The following is a 19,517-nucleotide window of genomic DNA, read 5'->3' on the forward strand; positions in this document are numbered from 1 at the left end:
TCGACCACCCCCCCCCAAAAAAAAACAGAACTAATCATGCTCTAATCTATTATCAAAATAATGGACTGATGTGGAAAGCCCATTCAGTGTGGACAATAGCTAATGTGCAGACATAGTTATGGTAAAGCTGTCATGTAAAGTGACAGAAGAACAGAAATCAGTATCATAAGAGAAAACTGTCATCTATCTCTTTTTCTGTGTGTTAACTCTGTATTTTTACTCTGCAAACATTAAATAATAGTTCATATTACATAACATTACCAACATTATGCATTCTCAGAGGACTTCTGTATTGCAGGATATAACTGCTGATCACACTAAAACACTACAGGAGGTACAAGTATGGATAAAGACATCCATTACAGTAAAAGCTTAGAATGTTGCCTTTGACACACTCCCCCAAGATTCAGTTAATGGCTCCTTCCTCTGGTCCCTCAGTACATACCTCTATAGCACTTCTGTCATCACATCATTATTATTTTTATATATCTTTCTCCCTACCAGATAATGAACTCCCTAAAGGCAAAAACTGTGTATCTTCATTAGATAGCTCAATATCTGCTTTTTGGATTTTGTTGTATTTTACCCTAAACAAAACAAATGTTTCAGAGCACAAAGCTTTTAGAACCTTGGAAACAATGACCAAACAAGATGCATTTTAGTTACTATTTTAATAAATTATTTTCATAAGTGATTGTTAAATTTACACAAAAATGTACTGATTTTCCAAACATTAATGAAAACTCAAATTGTACAAATACTCCATTTATTCTCCTTTCCACCCATCTTCTACCCTTCCCCTGCTCCTCTCCAAATAAATAAACAAGCATTTACTTGGGGGAGCTGACAGCCATACAGCTCATTAGGGAATCTGCCTTGTTTATAATAGATGCTCATAAGTATTTGTCAAATAAAAAAAGTTAATGTGTTTTTTAAAATGTTAACCTGAAAATACAGTGCTTTTTATTATATAAAACCACTTGGATCCTGTTATATCCTGTTATCTGTTGCTGTTGTTTAGTTGCTAAGTTGGGTCTGTTTTGCGACCCCATGGACTGTAGCCCATCAGGTTCCTCTGTCCATAGGCTCTCCCAGGCAAGAATACTGGAGTGCGTTGTCATTTCCTTCTCCAGGGGATCTTCCTGACCCAGCAATCAGACTGAGTCTCTTGCATTACCAGTAGGATTCTTTACCACTGAGCCACCAGGGAAGCCCTTGTTATCTGTTACAAGTAACAATATCTGACTAAGGGGAGGTTTATGGTTCATCTAATAATAAACCCTAGTAGAAGGATAGGTTGGAGGAAAGGCTCAGTGGTATCCAGACCCAGCTTCCTTGCATCTTATTTCTCTGTCAGGTACTGTATTCACCTATCAAAAGCATTTTAGTCCACTGATTAAACCAAATTTCTCACTAAAGATTTATTGAGTGTGTAACATGAACTAAACACTGGGGACACAAAGATGACTAAAACATAGTATCTGCCCTCAAGGAGTTTATAGAAGAGATGGAGGCCAGGTCTGGAAATTAAAAAGTATGAAATATTCAATAGGACAAACCAGTAAAATTTTTTCAGGGACAGTTATAAGAGAAGACCTTATAGAGGACAGGAAAACCATATGGAATTTTAAAGGCTGAGTAAGAGTTGGTCAAGAAAGCAATGCAAAGTAGGAGGGATTCCTGCCTCCATGTTCCTTACAAAAGTTTGTGTGAGTGTGGAGCTACAAACTGGTCAATAGAGTACTGAGAGGTAAGAAGTGACAGATGAAGATGCAGGGATAAAGATGAGTAAGAGGCAAAGAGCTTAACTCTATCTCACAGCTGAAGGGGAATGACCAAATAGTTCACAACATGGGCAATTTTATTTTTCAAAATATCATCTATTATTGTGTAGAAAAGGAATCAGGGGAAAATGAGACTGGAGGGAGAAAACCTACTGCACAACACAAATGAATGATGTACATGGCTTGAGCCAGGAGAGAAACAATGGTGACAGAAAATGAGGGATTAACTTAAAATATATTTAGGTAATAAAATGGCAGGAGTTGGTAACTGGATGCAGAAGGTGAAGGTAAGGAAATAACCTAGGGAAACTATAAGCAAGGTGAAAAGACAGCCTTCAGAATGGGAGAAAATAACAGCAAACGAAGCAACAGACAAAGGATTAATCTCAAAAATATACAAGCAACTCCTGCAGCTCAATTCTAGAAAAATAAATGACCCAATTAAAAAATGGGCCAAAGAACTAAACAGATATTTCTCCAAAGAAGACATACAGATGGCTAAAAACACATGAAAAGATGCTCAACATCACTCATTATCAGAGAAATGCAAATCAAAACCACAATGAGGTACCATTACCTGCCAGTCAGAATGGCTGCTATCCAAATGTCTACAAGCAATAAATGCTGGAGAGGGTGTGGAGAAAAGGGAACCCTCTTACACTGTTGGTGGGAATGCAAACTAATACAGCCACTATGGAGAACAGTGTGGAGATTCCTTAAAAAACTGGAAACAGAACTGCCATATGACCCAGCAATCCCACTCCTGGGCATACACACCAAGGAAACCAGATCTCAAAGAGACATGTGTACCCCAATGTTCATCACAGCACTGTTTATAATAGGCAGGACATGGAAGCAACCTAGATGCCCATCAGCAGACGAATGGATAAGAAAGCTATGGTACATATACACAATGGAATATTACTCAGCCCTTAAAAAGAATACATTTGAATCAGTTCTAATGAGATGGATGAAACTGGAGCCCATTATACAGAGTGAAGAAAGCCAGAAAGATAAACACCAATACGGTATACTAATGCATATATATGGAATTTAAAAAGATGGTAACGATAACCCTATATGCAAGACAGAAAAAGAGACACAGATGTATAGAACAGACTTTTGGACTCAGTGGGAGAAGGTGAGGGTGGGATGATCTGAGAGAATAGCATTGAAACATGTATATTATCAAGTGTGAAACAGATCGCCAGCCCAGGTTGGATGCATGAGACAAGTGCTCAGGGCTGGTGTGCTGGGAAGACCCAGGGGGATGGGATGGGGAGGGAGGTGGGAGCGGGGATCGGGATGGGGAACACATGTAAATCCATGGCTGATTCATGTTAATGTATGGCAAAAACCACTACAACATTGTAAAGTAATTAGCCTCCAACTAATAAAAATAAATGAAAAAAAATCATAATGATCTTAAAAAAAAAAAAAAGGAAGTAATCTAGGATCTCTCTCATATTTAGCTTAAACAGCTGGGTGCTAGTGATGCCACCACTCATTTTATCTTCTATGCTAACTTCCCTCCTAAACTCCAGACATATTTTCAATTGTCCCCTGGATAAGGCTTCCTGAATATTCACCCTCCTCCTCCCTTTTGAATGTCCTAAGATTCAGCACCATCTTCTGTTTCTCTTTCTCTGTGTTTCCACATGTAATTGGTCACCATGCTCATGAACTGCACAGAAATCCATTTTATCTTTTCCTTTTTCACTGCCATTATGTATCCCCTGACTATCACAAAATCTAGTTGGTTTCCTTTTATTTTTTTCCAATTTCTTTCCTCAATTCAAGATCTAATTATGCAAATCTTCTATTTTTAAAATATCAATGATTCTCCACTGCTTCCAGAATACATTCCAAATTCTTCACTGAAGAAAGGTCTCTATGATCTAGTCTTAGTTTTACCCATTCACCCTCATCTACTGTCACTTTGCTTGCCATACCCACAGTCCCCTCCCAAATAAAGCTACCAAATTGTGCCACATGTCCCTGAAGCTCTTAGTCACCTCTGAATGGACAATCGACTGAGCCAAGGTTAACCATTAGCCAATGTGGTAGTTAAACAAGTGAACTCTAGCAGAGATATTCTATAATAATCAAGAGCCAACTGATAGAACTCTTAAGGGAGTTTCAAAGAAAATCCAAGGTATAGTAAGAAAAGGGAATGGGTAAGGAGAGAAGCAGTAATGAAGGAATAAAGATACTGGAAGATCATTTCACATAACTACCATACTTTAGAGAAAGAAGACTGACTGGGTCTCTATTCAGGCCATGAGACCTTGGGCAAGTCACTTTAATGTCCCTGGAACCAGACTGTCAAGGTTCTTACTCAGACTTAACCACTTCTCTTGATGCTTTGCTTCCTCTCCCTTTTCTAAAACCAGCTTGAACATCTGGAAGTTCATGGTTCAGGTACTCTTGAAGCCTGGCTTGGAGAATTTTGAGCATTACTTTGCTAGCATGTGAGATGAGTGCAATTGTGCAGTAGTTTGAGCATTCTTTGGCATTGCCTTTCTTAGGGATGGAATGAAAACTGACCTTTTCCATTCCTGTGGCCACTGCTGAGTTTTCCAAATTTGCTGGCATATTCCAGATGAACTTCCAGATGTTCAAGCTGGTTTTAGAAAAGGCAGAAGAACCACAGATCAAATTGCCAACATCCTCTGGATCATCAAAAAAGCAAGAGAGTTACAGAAAAACATCTACTTCTGCTTTATTGATTATGCCAAAGCCTTTGACTGTATGGATCACAATAAACTAGAAAATTCTGAAAGAGATGGGAATACCAGACCACCTGACCTCCTCCTGAGAAATCTGTATGTGGGTCAGGAAGCAACAGTTAGAACTGGACATGGAACAACAGACTGGTTCCAAATAGGAAAAGGAGTACATCAAGGCTGTATATTGTCACTGTGCTTATTTAACTTATATGCAGAGTACATCATGCAAAATGCTGGGCTGGATGAAGCACAAACTGGAATCAAGATTGCCGGGAGAAATATCAGTAACCTCAGATATGCAGATGATACCACCCTAATGGCAGAAAGTGGCGAACTAAAGAGCCTCTTGATGAAAGTGAAACAGTAAAAAGTTGGCTTCAAGCTCAACATTCAGAAAACTAAGATCATGGCATCCGGTCCCATCACTTCATGGCAAATAGATGGAGAAACAGTGGAAACAGTGGCAGGCTTTATTTTGGGGGGCTCCGAAATCACTGCAGATGGTGACTGCAGTCATGAAATAAAAAGATGCTTACTCCTTGGAAGGAAAGTTATGACCAACCTAGACAGCATGAGCAGAGACATTACTTTGCCAACAAAGGTCCGTCTAGTCAAGGCTATGGTTTTTCCAGTAGTCATGTATGGATGTGAGAGTTGGACTATAAACAAAGTTGAGTGCCGAAGAATTGATACTTTTGAACTGTGGGGTTGGAGAAGACTCTTGAGAGTCCCTTGGACTGCAAGGAGATCCACCCAGTCCATCCTAAAGGAAATCAGTCCTGAATATTCATTGGAAGGACTGATGTTGAAGCTGAAACTCCTATTCTTTGGCTACCTGATGCAAAAAGCTGACTCATTTGAAAAGACCTGATGCTGGGAAAGATTGAAGGCAGAAGAAGGGGACTATAGAGGATAAGTTGTTTGGATGGCATCACTGACTCAATGGACATGAGTTTGAGCAGGCTCCGGGAGTTAGTGATGGACAGGGAAGCCTGGTGTGCTGCAGTCCATAGGGTCACAAAGAGTCGGACACGACAGAGCGACTGAACAGAACTGAACTTGATGCTTAGTTTCCTTATCCATTAAATTTGACCAGCAACAAGATTTACCTCACAGTGGAATAAATAAAACATTGCATGTCAGTCCAGTGTCCAGTAGGATGGTAGTAAGTATTAGGTATTTTTATTACAATTGTCTTGAACAATCATCCATATCTCAATGAGGTCTTACAAGAGAATTGTTGTCATATCCCAATCAATTTTCCAATTCTACATCAAATCTAGCTTTTTGACAACTGAAACTGTTTCCCATTTTTCCTCACTTCTCCATATATCCTATTGCCTCAGGTAACCCAGAGGTGTCTCTGTTCCTTGCTGTTTGGTACAATCCAATATAACTTGCTTCCCCCCCAAAAAATTAAGTTCTTCCAAATCTCTATGCCCTTATAAAAGCCATTCTCCTCCCTTAGATACTCTCCAACTTCTCCTTTCCTAATTTCTACGTAATAAATTTTTAATCAATCCCCAAGAGATCACTCAACCATCACCTATAAAGCCTCACCCACATCACCCCCTTCCCCATTCCTTTTGTTTGGCTATTATCTCTCTCACTACAGAGTGCAAGCATAATATCAAAATCGTATCTTACTAACCTTTGATTCTTTAAAATGTAATACAGTGTTAAGTACATGGGGGGTGCTTGCTACTTCATTAATATTTGTAGAATTAATCAATGATATTGCTGTGCTTGAAGATGAATTTAACATAGCATTCAAGGTGGCTGGGTGAGCATATGAAAATTTTTTGTTGTTTTAAAAACAAAACCTTTCCTTGTAACAAGAACTTGGGAGTTCAGGATCCTATCCATATTTGCTGCAAGAATGAGGATAAATTGTTCATCTGCTATACTTTCTTTATTATCAAATTTATTGTTGGAGTTGGTTCCTCTCTACTGGGAAGTACAACTAAGTCTCCATAAATGCTATAGTTACTCTAGGGCAAAATCCATCACCTGCTATACTTTTAACTTCATTTTTATATAAACTAGGTGTATTACCTTCCTTAAATTCATGACAACTTCAGAGCTAACAATACAGCCAGAAGAATAAAGCCACTTAAGAAAAGGCTGCCTCAAAAAAAAAAAAAAAAAAAAAGAAAAGGCTGCCTCATCCTTAGAGATTCATTCTAGAAGCAGAACAACTTCACTCTTTATTTTTCTGTCTTTTACATCAATTCCCTGAGTGGTGGAGACAAGGCAGACTCTCTCATGGAAATGCCCACATTAAAAGGACTTTTCTTTAAAAAAAAAAAAAAATAACTTTTAACTTTATAAAGTTCAGTTTATATTAATAGCTTCTGGAGCTTTAATTGTGAGCCACAGTAAGTACTTTTAAATTTTGCACAACTGTTAGTTATTAGTATTGACAGTAATTAGGTGTACACTGGTTGAGTAGTTCTCAACCAGAGACCCAGGCCAGCAGCATCAGCATTCCCTGGGGTGCATGCCTGCTAAGTTGCTTCAGTCATGTCCGACTTTGCGACCCTACGGGACCTCGTTAAAAACGCAAAAGTCACCTAGGACCTCGTTAGACATTTAAAAATCTCAGGCCCCATCCCAGACCAATTGTACCAGAACAAGGGTCTGGGCCCCAGTATAGCTAAGCTCTCCAGGTGATTCTGATGCACACTAAAGTTCAAGAATCACTGTTTTGGTAGAAATAGAAACTAGGGAATATTTCTGAGCTTCATTTTCTTTAAAAACAGGGATAACTCTCCCGAGATTCATCACAGCCTGAGTTAAGCTTCACAACAACTCTGCATTTGCTTAAGTCCTCACGGGAGCTGGGAGTTGCCGGGAGACGTCGAGTATTCGTTTAAGCTTATATAAAGTTGTATTTCAGGACCCCGAAACCTGGGTCCACCCGACATTAGCGAAAGCCTTTCAAGACCTAAGTCTGCCCGTGTTGGGAGTATTTTGGCATCAACTGATGCCGCACAGAATTATGATAGTTTGCTTTTCCTCTAGAACCTGGTACTTGGTCTCCGGATTGGTTATACAAGCGGAGCGAACCCGCCAGTTAGTGAAGAGACAAGAGAGCCTCCCTCGGGGGCCCGAGGCGGGGAGAACAAAGAAGGGAGGGATGGAGAAACAGAGAAAGAGCCACAGTTTCTGGTCCAGAGAGGGGAGCGTTTAGAACGGAAGGAGCCTGAGTTCCCGCCTCCTCCTACCTGAGCAGATCCTGGCTGAGCTGCTCCGACAGCATCGCCTTCAGCCGGCGCCGCTCACAGGGTCCCTTCTTTTGCAACCCCTTACTGCAAACTCCGGGGGATCCCAGAAGTACCCCGGGGGGCGCGCTATCCTCCCCACAGCGGGCCATGTCCCAAAGCAGCACGGCGCCACCACGCAGGCCCAGGACAAGGTCTCACTTCCCAGCCTCAAGAAGAAGGGGGCGTTTCCAACCGAAAGCTCGGCTCCTACCCGGAATCCGCCCCCTAAAGGAAAAGGTTGACGGCCTCTCGTCTGTTTGTTGACGGTCCCTTAGGGCCGCCAGCCCTCAATTCAAGAGAATGTCAGAGGCCGGGCCGGAGCCGGCACGTGACCTGGGAGGGTTTGCGCAAGCGTGGTAGCTCTGTTTACCTCCGCCAGCAGGCACTCCGACCCCTATTGCCCAGGGAGCGAACTGTCCGCCGGGACTCACCGATTCTGCCCTTTAGCCCTGTCCCTCTGCTTTCTGGTTGGTACTAACCAGTCATGTAAATAAATGCTTTATTGAGAGCAGCGTTCAAATCGGCAAGTGCAGTCTCTCAGCACTTTATCTTCCTGGATGTCAGCGCTTTCCCCCCCCCAGGAAAGACAAGTTCACTGGCCCTTTCCTGCGGCGAGTCACACTCCCTCACTTACCTGCTTTGGGCAAGAAAAATTGGGGGTGTGAGTGTTGAGGAAGCCTTCCCTGGTGGCTCAGTCGGTAAAGAGTCTGCTTGCAATGTGGGAGACCTGGGTTCGATCCCTGGGTTGGGAAGATCCCTTGGAAAAGGAAATGGCAACCCACTCCAATATTCTTGCCTGGAGAATTCCATGGACAGAGGAGCCTGGCGGGCTACAATCCACGGGGTCACAAAGTGTCTTGAGGAAAGAAATTAGTAAAATCATAGGAGTTAACAACACTCCTGAGCTCCCTGCAAAGGGTGTGTACAGCCTCTAGAAGACTCCTTTCCCTTCTAATCCAGGGAGTGGCTCATATAACTGCCCTTGAACTTTAGCAGAGCAATGTCAGTAATATTGCAGAGGTCTGCGTATAAACCTATAAAGTTGTATGAGGTGGGAAAAGGAAGTAAGATTGTAGGAGCAGAGCTTCGAATTTCGAGCGGAAGTGGGTGGATTGATGAACTACAGAGTTTTGATTATTTTGGAGTGAAGAAAAGAGCTAGATCGAAATCACTTTAAAAGTGTTTTGGTATTTTTTTGTTTGATTACTTCTTCCGAAGGAAGAAGTTTCAGTCTTTTTGCTTCATTCAGAAACTCTGTACAAGGTAACAAGTAATAACAAGTAGGCACTAATTGCTTGGCAAATACATGGATCTTGTACCATAATATTAGCCAAGAAGTAGCCATTTTCTCAGAATAATGACCTTCTCACTTATTCAGACACCTTATTTCTGAAAAACATAGTGGCTAATTGGTTCTTAATTATTCCTGTAGAAAGGAGTGTCAGAGATAATAGGTTAATATTTACTGAATGCTTTTTAGGTGAGAATGCTGCTCTACCTGCTTTCTATGTATTAACTTAATTAATTTTTACAACCATTGTTTAGGTTGGTACTGCTGTGAGCCCCGGAGAAGGCAATAGCACCCCACTCCGGTACTCTCACCTGGAAAATCCCATGGATGGAGGAGCCTGGTAGGCTGCGACTTTACTTTCACTTTTCACTTTCATGCATTGGAGAAGGAAATGGCAACCCACTCCAGTGTTCTTGCCTGGAGAATCCCAGGGAAGGGGGAGCTGGGTGGGCTGCTGTCTATGGGGTCGCACAGAGCTGGACACGGCTGAAGTGACTTAGCAGCAGCAGCAGCAGCTATGAGCCCCATTACAGATGAGGAAGTTGAGGCATGAGATACTAGATAACTTAGCCCAGGTCACACAGCCAGTAAGTGGTGATACAGGTATTAAAACCAGGCAGGTCAGCGTCAGGTCCTTTCTATTCAAAGTCACCTAAGATCTCTACCATGCCCCTTTATACGCTGATGAAGTTAAAATTAGTCTACTCTCTGGTTGGGAATGGATAACACACGGTTTCTGGTTCATGTAAATTTAATTCTCTTAAACTACCTTAGGCAGCTTAGTCAAGTTTGTTAAGTAATTCAAGAAAAAGTACCCTCATTCAAAACAAAACAAAAATAATATTAATGGTGCTATGTATTCCACAGTCTGAAATTTTTTATTTAAAATATTCTTAGTTTATTTACAAAAGTAGTCATTTATACCTTAATAGGAGTGAAATTATAAAAAATTTTCCCTCAGAGGCTTTATGATCAGGAACACTAGAAAGTTCTACTGTAACAGGAGCTCTGAGTGTAAACAATACTAATCTCATAATTTTTATTTAGGGTTGGCCTTAACTGTGATCCTCATGTGGTAAAATTGCCTTGGAAGGCAAAGAAACACTCCAAGCACTATGATTTCATGAAAAAGTGATTCCCTTGGAAGTGTTTTTTCTTTCTTTAAAAATGTTTTCATATGAAGCATTTCAAACAAACAAATCAGTTAAGTTCAGTTCGGTTGCTCAGTCACGTCCAACTATTTGCAGCCCCATGAATTGCAGCACGCCAGGCTTCCCGGTTCATCACCAACTCCCAGAACATACTCAAATTCATGTCCATTGAGTCGATGATGCCATCCAACCATCTCATCCTCTGTCGTCTCTGTCTGCTCCCGCCTTAAATCTTTCCCCCCATCAGAGTCTTTTCCAGTGAGTCAGTTCTTCCTATCAGGTGGCCAGAATATTCAGCTTCAACATCAGTCCTTCCAAAGAATATTCAGGACTGATTTCCTTTAGGATTGACTGATTGGATCTCCTTGCTGTCCAAGGGACACTCAAGAATTTTCTCCAATACCACAGTTCAAAAGCATCAATGCTTTGGCACTCAGCTTTCCTTAGTCCAACTCTCACATCCATACATGACCACTGGAAAAACCATAGCCTTGACTAGACGGACCTTTGTTGGCAAAGTAACATCTCTGCTTTTTAATACACTGTCCAGCTTGGTCATGGCTTTTCTTCCAAGGAGCAAGCGTCTTTTAATTTCATGGCTGCAGTCACCATCTGCAGTGATTTTGGGGATCCCCCCCAAAAAAGTCTCTCTTTGTTTCCATTGTTTCTCCATCTATTTGCCATGAAGTGATGGGACAATCACTTCGGATCGTCCATCGGGATCACTTCGGATTGACCGCCCATCATGGATGCCATGATTTTAGTTTTCTAATGTTGAGTTTTAAGCCAACTTTTCACTGTTTCACTTTCATCAAGAGACTTTTTAGAGAGGCTCTTTAGTTCTTCACTTTCTGCCATTAGGGTGCTGTAATCTGCATATCTGAGGTTATTGATATATCTCCCAGCAATCTTGATTCCACCTTGTGCTTCATCCAGCCCAGCATTTCGCATGATGTACTCTGCATATAATTTAAATAAACAGGGTGACAGTATACAGCCTTGATGTACTCCTTTCCCGATTTGGAACCAGTCTGTTGTTCCATGTCCAGTTCTAACTGTTGCTTCCTGACCTGCATACAGATTTCCCAAGAGGCAGATCAGGTGGTCTGGTATTCCCATCTCTTGAAGAAGTTTCCACAGTTTGTTGTGATCCACACAGTCAAAGGCTTTGGCATAATCAATAAAGCAGAAGTAGATGTTTTTCTGGAACTCTTTTGTTTTTTCAATGATCCAACGGATGTTGGCAATTTGATCTCTGAGTCCTCTGCCTTCTCTAAATCCAGCTTGAACATCTGGAAGTTCACAGTTCACACACTGTTGAAGCCTGGCTTGGAGAATTTTGAGCATTCCTTTGCTAGCATGTGAGATGAGTGCAACTGTGCGGTAGTTTGAGCATTCTTTGGCATTGTCTTTCTTTGGGATTGGAATGAAAACTGACCTTTTCCAGGCCTGTGGCCACTGCTGAGTTTCCAAATTTGCCAGCATAATGAGTGCAGCCACAGCATCATCTTTTAGGATTTGAAATAGCTTAACTGGAATTCCATCACTTCCACTAGCTTTGTTCGTAGTGATGCTTCCTAAGGCCCACTTGACTTGGCATTCCAGGATGTCTGGCTCTGGGTGAGTGATCACACCATTGTGGTTATCTGAGTCATAAGGGTCTTTTTTGTATAGTTCTTCTGTGTATTCTTGCCACCTCTCCTTAATATCTTTTGCTTCTCTTAGGTCCATACCATTTCTGTCCTTTATTGTGCCCATCTTTGCATGAAATGTTCATTTGATATCTCTAATTTGCTTGAAAAGATCTCTAGTCTTTCCCATTCTATTGTTTTCCTCTATTTCTTTGTATTGATCTCTGAGGAAGGCTTTCTTATCTCTCCTTGCTCTTCTTTGGAACTCTGCATTCAAATGGGTATATCTTTCCCTTTCTCCTTTGTCTTTGGCTTCTGTTCTTTTCACAGCTATTTGTAAGACCTCCTCAGACAATCATCTTGCCTTTTTCCATTTCTTTTTCTTGAGGATGGTCTTGATCACTGCCTCCTGTACAATGTCACAAATCTTCATCCATAGTTCTTCAGGCATTCTGTCGATCAGATCTAATCCCTGGAATCTACTTGTCACTTCCACGTATAATTGTAAGGGATTTGATTTAGGTCATACCTGAATGATCTAGTGGTTTTCTCTACTGTCTTCAACTTAAGTCTGAGTTTGGCAATAAGGAGTTCATGATCTGAGCCACAGTCAGCTCCTGGTCTTGTTTTTGCTGACTGTATAGAGCTTCTCCATCTTTGGCTGCAAGGAATATAATCAACCTGATTTTGGTATTGACCATCTGGTGATGTCCATGTGTAGAGCCTTTTCTTGTGTTGTTGGAAGAGAGTGTTTGTTATGACCAGTGTGTTCTCTTGGCAAAACTGTGTTAGCCTTTGCCCTGCTTCATTTTGTACTCCAAGGCCAAATTTACCTGTTATTCCAGGTATCTCTTGACTTCCTACTTTTGCATTCCAGTCCCATATAATGAAAAAGACATCCTTTTTGGGTGTTAGTTCTAGAAGGTCTTGTAGGTCTTCACAGAACTCTTCAACTTCAGCTTCTTCAGCATTACTGGTTGTGGCAGAGACTTGGATTGCACAGCATGGCTCATAGTTTCATTGAGTTAGACAAGGCTGTGGCTATTATTAACAAATAGAAACCAGCAATTATCACGATTTGGGTATATATGCTGTACCAATTTTTCTTTCCTTTTTTATCTTTTATTGCTTCCTTCCTTTTTTCCGTCCTCCCTCCTTCTCCCTTCTCCTTCAGTCCCTTTCTTCTTTTCATTCTTTCTCTTTCTTTCTTCCCTTTCTTCTAAAAAATTTACAAGTAAAAACCCAACATCATTTCATTTTACTCCTATATACTTCAGTTTGCATCTCTTAAAAAAGCTGTAAATTTTCTTGTATAACATTACAAAACCACTAATGGTATTCCTTATAAATTGACAATAATTCCATTTATGATATAGCCCATTGTAAAATTTTCCCAACTATTGTACAAACTATATTTTGCAGTTGATTTGTTTGGATCAGTTTTCAAATAAGATACAAGGTTATATTTGGTTCTTTTGTCTCCTGAGTTTCTTCTAATTTAAAAGAGTTCCCTCTCCTGGATTTTCCCTCATGACATTGACATTGTGCCAGAAGCCTAAGCAATTTGAGCTGTAGAGTATGCCACATTTTAAATTTGACTGCCTTCTGCAAGCATCATTTGGTATGCTCATTTATCCCATATGTTTCCTGTAAATGGAAATTGTAAAAAGAGAAATAAGAGGCATATTGTTTGTTGTTGTTATCCAGTCACTAAGTTGTGTCTTTTCTTTGCAACCCCATGGACTGTAGCATGCCAGGCTCCTCTGTTCGCCACTGTCTCCCAGTTTTCTCAAATTCGTGTCCATTGAGTCCATGATACTATCTAACCATCTCATCCTCTGTTGCCCCTTTTTCTTTTGCCTTCAGTGTTTCCCAGAATCAGGGACTTTACCAATAAGTCAGTTTTTCCCATTAGGTGGTCAAAGTATTGGAGCTTCAGCTTTAGCATCAGTTCTTCCAATGAATATTCAGGACTGATTTCCTTTAGGATGGACTGGATCTCCTTGCAGTCCAAGGGACTCTCAAGTGTCTTCTCTAGCACCATGATTTGAAAGCATCAGTTCTTTGGCGCTCATCCTTCTTTATGGTCCAACTCTGGCATTCATACATGACTACAGGAAAAACCATAGCTTTGACTATTTGGACCTTTGTCAGCCAAGTAATGCCTTTGCTTTTTAATATGCTGTCTAGGTTTTTATATCTTTCCTTTCAAGGAGCAAACATCTTTGAATTTCATGGCTGTGGTCCTCATCTGCAATGATTTTGGAGCCCAAGAAAATAAAATCTGTCACTGCTTCCATTTTTTCCCTCTTCTATTTGACATAATGTGATGGGACCAGATGCCATGATCTTAGTTTTTTAATGTTGAGTTTCAAGCCAGCCTTTTCACTCTCCTCAAGAGTTTCTTTAGTTCCTCTTCACTTTCTGCAATTAGAGTGGTGTATCATCTGCATATGAGGTTGTTGATATTTCTCCCAGCAATCTTGATTTCAGTTTTTGGTTGATTCATCCAACCCGGGATTTCACATGATGTACTCTGCATATACAGGCTTCCCAGGTGGCGCTAGCAGTAAAGAACCCACCTGCCAATGCAGGAGACATAAGAGAATCAAGTTTGATCTCTGAGTTGGGAAGATCCCCTTGAAGAGGTCATGGCAACCCACTCCAGTATTCTTGCCTGGAGAATCCCATGGACAGAGGAGCCTGGCAGGCTACAGTCCACAGCATCGCAGAGAGTCAGATATGACTAATCGACTGAGCATGCAGGAGAACGCACTCTGCATATAAGTTAAGTAAGCAGGGTGACGGTATGCTGCCTTGACGTACTCCTTTCCCAATTTTTAACCAATCAGTTGTTCCATGTCTAATTCTAACTGTTGCTTATGACCTGCATATAGGTTTCTCAGGAGGTAGGTAAGGTGGCCTGGTACTCCCATGTCTTTAAGAATTTTCCACAGTTTGTTGTGATCTACACAGTCAAAGGCTTTAGGTAGTCAATGAAGCAGAAGTATATGCTTTTCTGGAACTCTTTCACTTTCTCCATGATCCAGTGAATGTTGATAATTTGATCTCTGGTTCATTATATTCAAGTTTAACTTTTTAGCAAAAATAATTTTATACTATTGCTGCTTTAACAAATCAACACAGACTTTAAACAATACATTTTTTTTGTGGCTTAAAAACAATACGTATTTTTTACTTTCAAGTCTATAATTTGGAAGTCCCATGTGGATCTCACTGGGCTAAAATCCAGCTTGGGCCAGGTTGCATCCCTTACTGAGGTCTCTAGGGCAGAGTTTCCTTGCCTTTTCCAGCTTCTCAAGGCTGCCTATGTTCCTCAGTTCTTGGCTTTGCTTCTCCATCATCAAAGCTAACAGGCTGAGTCCTTCTTATATTGCATCATCCTGAAGTCTTCTTCTCCTTCCTTCTCCCTCTTTTGAGGACTGTTGTGATTACTGGGGAGCAAGTGGATAATCCAGGAGAATCTCCTTGTTTTAAGGCCACCTAATTAGCAACCTTAATTCCATCTGCAACCTTAATTCCCCTTTGCCATGTAACCTAACACGTTCACAGATTCTAGAATTAGGAACATGGACATCTTTCAGGGCAGAGGGAGCAGGCATTATTCTGCCTTCTACAAGAAGTAATTCATTTTGAATCAAATCAGAAGGCACATAATTTTTAGTTATCCCCAATTTAATGTTGCTAAAATATATCATTAATTTTCATCTGATAGTTTTATCTGTTGAAGACTCACTTTAATCAGTGAACTGTGGAGTAAAATCATTTTATAATTCTATCATTCTTTCTACATTTATTTGATAGAAATTTGCTGGAAATCTTCTTGTAAAGAAGAATTCTCCCTCATCTATTAGAAATACTGGGTATTCAGGTATACATTTCATACTGCCAAGGCAGAATAAATGTTTAATTATCTTATTTAAATTATCCTTTCTGAAAGACCTACTCATATTATAGAAAGTAATATGCTTTACTCAAAGTCTACTCACTTAAATGTTAATCTCATCTAAAAAGTACCTTTACATCTAGAATAATGACTGACCAAATACTGATATATGGGTACCATGGCCTAGGCAAGTGGACATATGTTTAGAAAATATTCACTCTTCTCTTCTTGTGTGTCTCTCCTTTACTCACACTACTACCACATTCACAATATTTCTGACACCAAATATGTGGGGTGTTGCACATGCACCAACCAATTCTGTGACACCAGCTGGGTGCCAGACAATTTAACTCAATTCTGACACTATGTGGAGATAGCATCAGATCCAACAGGTTAAAGGTTCAGTCCCACAAGACTGCTCCCTCCTTCAGATGCCAATTGCAAGTCCAGGGTTTTACTATGATCCGGACCAATCACCTATAAATAGAAGGTTCCCATAATCCTCTCCTTGGGTTCAATTAATTTGCTGGAGCAGCTCACAGAACCCAGGGGAACAGTTTTTGTACTGTTGGCCTGTTTGTTATAAAAGATACAAGTAAACATCCAGCCGAGAGAGGCAAGGTATATAGGAAAGGGCACAGAGCTTCCATGTCCTCTCTGAGTGTGCAACTCTGGTAGCACCTCCATGTATTCACCAACCCAGAAGCTCTCCAAAATCTATACCTTGAAGATTTTTATGGAGGTTCATCACATAAGTTGACTGATCTTTAACTCTATTTCCAGCCCCTCTAGAGAATGAAGGGGTGAAGATTTCAAACTTCTAATCATGGGTTGGTCTTTCCGGTGACTAGCCCCCAACCAGAAGCCCAAGAGTCACCTCAAAAGAACAAAAGAGGCTCCTATCACTCACAAAATCCCAAGGGATTTAGAAACCGTATGTCAAGAATGGGGATCGAAGACCAAATGTTAAAACTAAGGATGCTCCTAATGCTCTTGCACGTGTGCTAAACTGCTTCAGTTGTGTCCTGCTCTTTGTGACCCTATGGGCTGTAGCCCATCAGGCTCCTCTATCTGTGGGATTCTCCAGGCAAGAATGCTGGAGTGGATTTCCATGCCCTCCTCCAGGGAATCTTCCCAACCCAGGGATTGAAGCCTCATCTCTTATGTCTCCTGCATTGGCAGGCGGGTTCTTTACCACTAGCTGCTAGCTGGGAAACCTAATCCTCTTATCACTTAGGAAAATACAAGAGTTTTTAGGATCTTTGTGTTAGGAACTGGGGCAGAGGCCAATATATATTTTCTGTTATTTCACAACATATATAATTTATCGTCACAGTATCAAAGTATGCATATTTAGGTAATAAAAATGTAAAGAGATACAGGACGTGAAACTATAAAAATCAAGAAGATAATCTAATCTGGGGAAGAAGGAAGAGATTGTAATTATGATTGGTGGCATAGAGGAACTTGTAGGCTGGAAAAGTTTTAATGTCTTGATCTGAGTTAGCTGCAACAGTGTTTATCTTAAAATAGATTATATTTATAATATATAATATACTCATGTAATTATTATTAGCTACAGATTTATTTGATATAGTTTTTAATCTGTATGCATTTTACAATAAAAAGATTATTTTAAGTCTTACCTTTTACAGAGATAGAGAACAAACTAGTGGTTACCATAGGGGAGAGAGACAGGGGTTGCAAATAGGAGTAGGGGATTAAGAGGTATACTCTATGTATAAAATAAGCTACAAAAATATATTGTACAACACAGGGAATATAGCCAATATTTTATAATAACTATACATGGAGTATAACCTTTAAAAATTGTGAATCACTATACTATACACCTGTTATTTATATAATATTGTATATCAAATGTACTTCAATAAAAAATGTTATGTGTTAAAGAGAGTTTAGATAAAGCTGTGTTTAATATTTTGTAGAGTATAATGAAATAATGACTCATATTTTGTATGTTGTTGTTTAGTCACTAAGTCATGTTCGACTCCTTTGCCATCCCATGGACTGCAGCCCAACAGGCTCCTCTGTCCATGGGATTTCCCAGGCAAGAATACTGGAGTGGGTTGCCATTTTCTCCTGCAGGGAGTCTTCCTGACCCAGAGATCGAGCCCTCATCTCATGTCTCCTGTATTGGCAGGTGGATTCTTTACCTCTGAGCCATCAGGAAAGCCCATATTTTGTATAGCTAACTATCTAATTAGAAATAATTTCAAAGTTTACTGAATATTTGAGTAATAGTACCATTGTTTGAATAAAAATATACCCTGTAACTTTTTTTAAGTGAAAATCTCTTTTTTAAATGAGTAATTTCCAGTACATTTAAAAAGATCATTGTAGAGACTTCCCTGGTAGTTAAGCAGACTCCTGGCTCCCATTGCAAGGGACTTAGGCTTACTTCATCCTTGGTCGGGGAACTAGATGCCACATGCCACATCTTAAGAGTTCGCATGCTACAGTTAAAGATCCTGCATGCCACAACTAACACTAACTAATGCAGCCAAATAAATAAAAATTAAAACAAAATTACTGCATTTTAACTACATATGTATGCACTATTTTCATGGGACTATCAAGCTGGGTGGGTACTAGAGAATGAATATTTGTGTCCTCCCAAAGTTCATTTGTGGAAACTTAATCCCCAGTGTGATGGTATTTGGAGATAGGGGAGATCATCCTCAGGGGGAGATGATCATGTCTCAAGGGAAGAGCCTGCCTAAGAGTGATTAGTGCCCAGGGGATGTCGCAGAGGTGCAGTGATTAGGACTATGTGCTTTAACTGTCTGGGCACTGGTTCAAGCACTTCTAGAGGAAATAAGATTCCACAAGCTATACTGCATAACCAAAAATAAAAATTAGAAAAAATAAATAAGAGAGACCTCAGAGAGCTCCCTCTGCCCCTTGGGCCAGGTAAGTACACAGTGAGAAGACATCTATGAACCAAGAAGCAGGCTGTCACCAGACACTGAATCTTCCAGTGCACTGATCTTAAACCTTGCAGCCTCCAGGGTTGTGAGAAATACGTTTTGGTTGTTTAAGGCACCCAGTCTACGGTATTTTTGTTATAGCAGCCCGAATGGACTAAAATAGTGTGGATTATGAAATGTCACTTATCCGTCTTCTTTTCTCAAATCTGAACTGCATGGAAATTATTTCAAAATCTGATTTTTTTCTTTCCCTTTCCTTAATCTTTCTCCATTTGCTTACCTTTCTCCCATTCTTATCTCTTCTTTCTACTCTTTCAAAATACTGGGAAGCTAACTAATAACAGTTAAGCTTTAGGGATCCCACTTGCACAAGCCCTTGCAAAGCTCTAGTAGGTGCAAAGTCCTAGGAATGTGTCTACTTGGGTATGTTTTTGTAAGGTTTGCAAAAGTAAGAGATTTTGGCTACAAGTGATCCAGCCTCTTTCTCCTTAGTAAAATGTCCTCTCATATCTGGTGGCATTGAGTGGCTGTAGGCATTTTGGGGATTCAGCCACAATCTGAGTTGTGGATACAGTAGTTTGAGTTTGCAAGGCATATTTATTGGTTCAAAATCACTTCTACATCTGGATAAGTTGTAGTTCCCTGTCCTGGTGTAGAAATGGCTTCTAAGACTACTTCACTGATTTGTCCTACAAAGTGACATGAAGGGTTAGGGCTCAAGATCACATCACTCTGTGAAGATGTCTTATAGTAAAGGATGCTGGACATATGTGGATAATGAAGAAAGTATAAAAAAATAAGCAGAAG

The 19,517-nt window shown here is 40.3% G+C and overlaps 1 protein-coding gene across 4 annotated transcripts in view; it reads right to left on the minus strand.

The window, feature by feature from the left end:
* BTBD8 (BTB domain containing 8) overlaps nucleotides 1-8,087 on the minus strand; it is an 89,672-nt gene extending 81,585 nt beyond the window's left edge. For 2 of the 4 annotated variants that reach the window (XM_043460665.1, XM_043460664.1), the window contains exon 1: nucleotides 7,741-8,087. In XM_043460665.1, the coding sequence (XP_043316600.1) occupies nucleotides 7,741-7,889 (149 nt within the window). In that variant the 5' untranslated portion in view covers nucleotides 7,890-8,087. Of the gene's footprint in view, nucleotides 1-4,331; nucleotides 4,380-7,740 lie in introns of those variants that run through there. The other 2 variants (XM_043460668.1, XM_043460666.1) reach the window with 2 other exon arrangements.
* Between the last annotated feature and the right edge of the window lie 11,430 nt (nucleotides 8,088-19,517).

This window comes from Cervus canadensis, chromosome 2 (assembly GCF_019320065.1).
Source record: "Cervus canadensis isolate Bull #8, Minnesota chromosome 2, ASM1932006v1, whole genome shotgun sequence".
In the NCBI taxonomy this organism is placed as follows: Eukaryota; Metazoa; Chordata; class Mammalia; order Artiodactyla; family Cervidae; genus Cervus; species Cervus canadensis.